Source organism: Cyprinodon variegatus, unplaced genomic scaffold, assembly GCF_000732505.1.
Source record: "Cyprinodon variegatus isolate N-32 unplaced genomic scaffold, C_variegatus-1.0 Scaffold695, whole genome shotgun sequence".
Classification (NCBI taxonomy): Eukaryota; Metazoa; Chordata; class Actinopteri; order Cyprinodontiformes; family Cyprinodontidae; genus Cyprinodon; species Cyprinodon variegatus.
Window position 1 is genome coordinate 282,996 of NW_015151148.1, and position 5,809 is coordinate 288,804.

General features: G+C 38.7%; 1 protein-coding gene across 1 annotated transcript in view; it reads right to left on the reverse strand.

Moving 5' to 3' along the window:
• LOC107097422 (protein FAM180A-like) overlaps positions 1–2,847 on the reverse strand; it is a 22,397-nt gene extending 19,550 nt beyond the window's left edge. The window contains exon 1 of the mRNA XM_015394561.1: positions 2,599–2,847. Within this exon, the coding sequence (XP_015250047.1) occupies positions 2,599–2,683 (85 nt within the window). The 5' untranslated portion in view covers positions 2,684–2,847. The remainder of the gene's footprint in view (positions 1–2,598) is intronic.
• Between the last annotated feature and the right edge of the window lie 2,962 nt (positions 2,848–5,809).

The following is a 5,809-nucleotide window of genomic DNA, read 5'->3' on the forward strand; positions in this document are numbered from 1 at the left end:
AGTCTAACGCAGTTAACGCGTTAATAACGCTTTAAAACTGACAGCCCTAATAATTTTTTTTCCTTGTTGAATTGATCAAAAATAAGAATTTCTACCATTTCCATCCTTTAAATGTATCAACCAACAACTTTATTGAATGTTTATTGATCACAAAAACTATGATCAATGTATGGCCAGAGTGTTTTTCTAAACTTAAAGCCTATTTTGTTTGACTTTTTGCTGTTACAATTCCAGGAAAAATAGTAAATGGAGAAACATGTGACCATTTCATACATTGAAAAAACTGTTTTTATCGAACACTTGTTTTTGATTACCTCTGAATTTACATATATAGTTTGTACGCATTTGCTGAATATTATCTTTAAAATTTACGACTAAAACATTGATCGATGTGCAGACTGACACCGCAGTAGTTCAGCACCGATGCATCTATAAGCCTGTAGCCTGTTTTCCCTGAATATAGTTCGGGTCAAAAGTTCACAAGCTGTTTGAGTCTATCTAGCAAACAATCGAAGGGTTAAAGGTATAAAAGAGGATTTTTCTCAGAATTTAAGTTGTCCAGATTGATCTAAAATGACTTGCCATCCAATTGAGTGGTGGATGGCATTCTTGCACTTATGCCCCCCTAAAAAAAAAAAAATGAATCCATAAACTCTGGCCGTGATGGGGCTGACAAAACATTAGCCAATTCATTTTGCCTACTGTGAAAAGTGGATTGGCTATTTTTTCGTCAATCAAAAAATTTGCGTATGTTGTTAACCTAGGCTCCAAGCGTAAATCATACGCTGTTTAGCTGACGGTCCACCATTATGCCCGAGCACAAAGAGGTACTCCTACGCTTGTTCACTCTTTTTTATTAACTTGAACATCAATGGCCGAAAAGAATCCTGACAAACCTAACACTAAGAAAAAGCATTTTTTCAATGTAGTTAATAAGTGGAGAGAAAGGACGATAGAATGGAGCTGGCTGAGTGTGTGTTTAGGAGAATCTTTTCGGAGATGACGTGCCCTGAAGGAGCAAAAAAGATGTGAAAACGGATGCTTTGGTTGCAAAGCTCCTGCTGGACAGGTAAATTACATTTAATTATGTAGTAAGTACTGTATATTTTTTAAATTATGAAACATGCACTGCTACCTTGCAGCAATAAGGTTGCGGGTTTGATTCCCGGCCTGGTGTCTTTCTGCATGGAGCTTGCATGTTCTCCCTGAGCATGCGTGGGTCCCCTCCGGGTACTCTGGCTTCCTCCCACAGTCCAAAAACATGACTGTTAGGCAAATTGGTTTCTCTAAATTCTCCTTAGGTGTGACTGTGTGTGTGAATGGACTGGCGACCTGTCCAGGGTTGACCCTGCCTCTCACCAGTAGACAGCTGGAGATAGACACCAGCACCCTTGCTTGACATGAGAAATAATGGATGGATGGAAACATGCAGCAGCAAGAACACACAAACAAATTGTAGATATGACTTGCTGTGATAATGCCGGCAGAAACTCTTCTTCTTATGGAGATTTCCTGCTGACTACAGTAGGTGCATCCTGGCACTTTGCAGCCTCTCTAGGTGAAATACTAAATTACTGGTGGAGGCGTTTCGAGCATAAAGAATTTCTGCGAAGGGGCGGGCACTAACGCCTTCAAAAATAAACAAACAGCCGAAATCCTCTTCCTGCCTTTAAATTTAGGTTGGATTTGATAGATATTCAGAAGCGACTCGCTTTCCGCTGAAATCAGACACCAATAGCAACTCCACAGCAGGTGAAAAAAGTAAAAAAACAAAGAAACTTGTAAAGCACGAGTGCGAAGTAAGCAACCGAGCTGAAGAGTACTACAGTTCTGTGCTTTGGCCACAGGTGGCAGTATCATTAGAAAACGAGGATGTTTGTTTAAAGGTGGGATTTTTGTAAACTGAAATATTCTTGGTAATCTTAGCTGACCTAAAACAGCAAATACGCAATTTAATGCAACAAAAAACAAAATAAGTTATTATTTATTACTTATTTATGGTGTATTTACATGTCTAAATTAAACTGATTTTTTAGATCTTTGAAAATACTGAATAATAAAAGTGTTATTCCTTGGAAAAAGCTGTAAAAAATTCCTTGGGAGAAAGAGAAGCTTCCAAAAACAGTGAAAGAGCAGCCCGGTGATGAACGTTTAATTAGAAGCTGAAAGAAATAATCCACTGTTGTTTTGTATGGCGCTGTATGTTATTGAAAGATTATGAGCTGTGACTATTAGGATAGGAATTTCCTCAGAGTCTTGATCCAGTAAGTAACCCAGACATTTTTCACTGGAATTTAATCGTTCCATGTCTATCAAGTCTTCCTAAGAACTTTCAAAGAAAAACACATTCTTTCAGAACAGCCCATAAGAGAGAAATTATCCATCACCATCTATATCTTATTCCTGATTTAATAAACTCTTGGAACTTTTAAAAAATATTAAATTTTTGCAGGATAAATACTTTCTTCTCGCTTTCAAATCGCGATTTCCAATTACGATGTGAAATGTTTAAATGCCTGAGAAATCTGATGTATTCATAAATATTTTTATTTTTTTTTTGTTGAGAAGATTGATTCAAATAGCTGGAAGTCTTCCTACCTCTCCTTTGGTGCCGACCAGATGCTTGCAGGCTGCACAGGTAAAAAACAGCGAGTAAAGCCCACCACCTTCGTGCCATGCCCATGATCCTCACTCACAAATCCGTTCACAAAAATCGACACCTACTCTTCACCTGTCAAGCTCTCTGCAATCAGCGTCATAAAGGATCATGACAAAAATAATCCCTCCTTACCACGTACATGTAAAGGCTTTTATGTTTCCTCCTCCCTCGGTCCAATCTTTCACTCTCTCCCTGATTTTGGGTGGGTGTGTGTGTGTGTGTTCCCCGTTTAGGCCTGGGCTCCCATCTGGAATCCATCAGGATTTGTGAGAATGCTTGCCCGACTGGCTGAACTTCTCTCACAGCCACTGGAAAGCTGCCTTCAGTTACTGGGTTTTCTTTTTCTTTTTTTTAACTCCAACAGACTGAAAACAAGTGAATGCATCACTGGAAGACTGAGGGAGATGTTATATTTCCAGAGAAATAACAACATGATTACTCTGGAAATCATAAGTGATGATTTCTGCCAGACAAGAGACAACAGTCCAGTTTCTGCACCTGGAAACATGAACCTTCATGGAACATCAACAATAAAACTGTTAGAATCCAACTGAATTAACTTGGAATTAATAGATGCTATATTACTTTCAATTTAACACACTTAATAGAGTTAAGAATTTTTTTTTTCTCCAAATTTGATTCATTTATTTTTGTTGGACGGTGGGAGCAATCTCAAAAGCTGTCCTTATTAATGCCATATGACTGACCACATTTTTTAGGTTCTGTTTTATTACCTGCACCAAGGTTTGCTATCAGATGTGCATAATCCAGACAGTTCTCAAATAGAAACAGGCTTAAATTTTAAGGCAACCGGACTCCCGCTCAGTCCTTTTGAAGCCATTTTAACACCCATCCAGGAGTGCTGAGGTATTTCAGAAGCATGGAAGACCAACCTCCTGCATACACTCAAAGTCAGACGCTAATCAAAATGCCACCCTTTGTTCTATTTGATTGTTGATCTTTTAAATTATAATGGTTTATGTAACTTCTTGGGAATAAGTCCATGATTAGATCATAAACGCTAGGAAGCTGAAACCACAATCCTCCGCCCTTTGTGCAGTGATGGTTTTTCTGTTTTGACAAAGATGGCCTCCTTGATGCCTCTTTCAAGCCATCTGTCTTCTTTGTCCAAAATCAGAACAATTTGGTCTTCAAAGTTGTTTCCTTTGTTTTCGAGGTGCAAGTGTACAGCTGAATCTTGCCCAGAGCTGCTGGCTCTCCTCTGCTGTATCATGTGTTTTCCAATGTAGAGGCTGTATAGTCCTCACTGCACTGGTAGGCATGCACAACGCCGCTCGGCTTAGGTTTGGGCGTTCAGTCTTTAGGATGAACCAGTTTTTGTAAGAGTGTGTTGTTGGGCTTGAAATTCACTGGTGTATGCTGTGTTTGGAGAAAATCCTTCCGAGTTTCTCAGAAAATTATATTTTCCCAAATGTATTTATGTCTATTGTATTTGTTCTTACCTACTTGTAGCATCTTATCACCAAGGGATTAATCTTGCATATAAAACTGTAATTGGAAATCTAACTTCTAATTCTGAATTTTTGACAAGTTGTCATTGCCCTGAAGTGGAATGAGTGCAAACATATTTTCTTTAATGGCTTTGTTGATTTCTGCCACATTGAAGAGGTAGCACACCGTCATTAAAAGTTCAACTCTTCATCAGTCCACAGAATATGTTTCTGATCTTGGTAATCATCGACATAGTTTTTGAAAAATGTTTAGTTTGCTTGTGTTTAGTTTGGTCATCAGAAGCAGACTTGAAAACTCTCAAGAATGTTTTTTTTTTTTTTTCCCCAGGTCTTTTGTCTTACCATAAACCATGAACACTGGCATTATTTGAAATAAGTGAGCTGTGATGGGCTTCAGATGTTTCTGTATTTTTCCTGGATGAGTTTTCAACTCACTCTGTTTTTCATAGTAAATTACACCACTATTCGGTGAAATCTCCATTAGTGGATATGAGCTCTATGATGTCTCTGGACCTTTCTTTACTGTTCCATGTTAATGGGTTTGTTTATCACCTCTTCTAGAATTTCTTTAGATCAGTGAAATATTTGCTTTTTAAGGTATTTTACCTTACTTCATGTTGTCAGACAGGCCCTTATTTGATCTGTTGACTAATTCTACCAAATCTGTCTCTTTTAATCCATGATTCAACATGTAGCACCATTAGATTTTGATATATGGCCATGGTGGTTAGGACAGTTTTTGTACAATTAGCTAATCTGAGTATATCAAGATGCTAACAACTAAATGCTTTACCATATTCACTTCCAATAATTTCTTTATATTATGCAGCTAAAATTAAACATTTTTAGTAAAATTTTAATTCTTTTGAAACAATTGCTCTGTTTATACATTGAGTCTTACCGTAAATCCTCTAATATAGGCCGGGGCCTTTATTTCACTCAGGTGCATCTTGGTCCAGGCCATTATTGGAAGGAGGCCAGAATTAGAGGCAGGCCTCTATTTCTATTTGATCAAAACAGACGACCAGTGGAATGAATAAAAACAGATTGTGTCTCTTTGAACCGATAAAATACTAGGTTAATTTATTGAAAAAGTACAGTTAGCATAACGGTTTACAGAACATTATTCAGACATCTTCCAGCAGCTGCTATTTTTCTGCACGGCAATACAAAAAAAAAGACACAGAATGGATTCTTGGCCAAACAAAGTTTTAAAATAAATTAATGGAAACTGTTCTGCCATCACAGCCGGTCATAAAAACCAAACAATCCGGCCTCCTGTCTGCAGCACTGTCTGCGCTAAGGATGGGAATTCCCAAGCTAATGGATTGGATTCGTTAGCAAACACTGCCCCCCTGTGGTACTTGCATGTTACTATCAGAGGTTGCTGAGGACTGCACAGGAACATCGTTGGTTCCAATTATAGCCCCGGCCTGTATTAGCGTCCAGCCATTATTTACCCCCGCCGACAGCAAAACCAGCCATTATTAGAGACCCGGCTGTTAATGGAATACAGGCCAATATTAGAGGATTTACGGTATACCCATTTCTTTGAGAATTGATCTCAATGGACATCTTCCATCCATTCCGCCATGCTTATCCCTGCAGGGGTTTGCGAGGGGTGCTGGTGCCAGGGACGAGAGGCGGGGTACACCCCGGACAGGTCGCAAGTCTATCG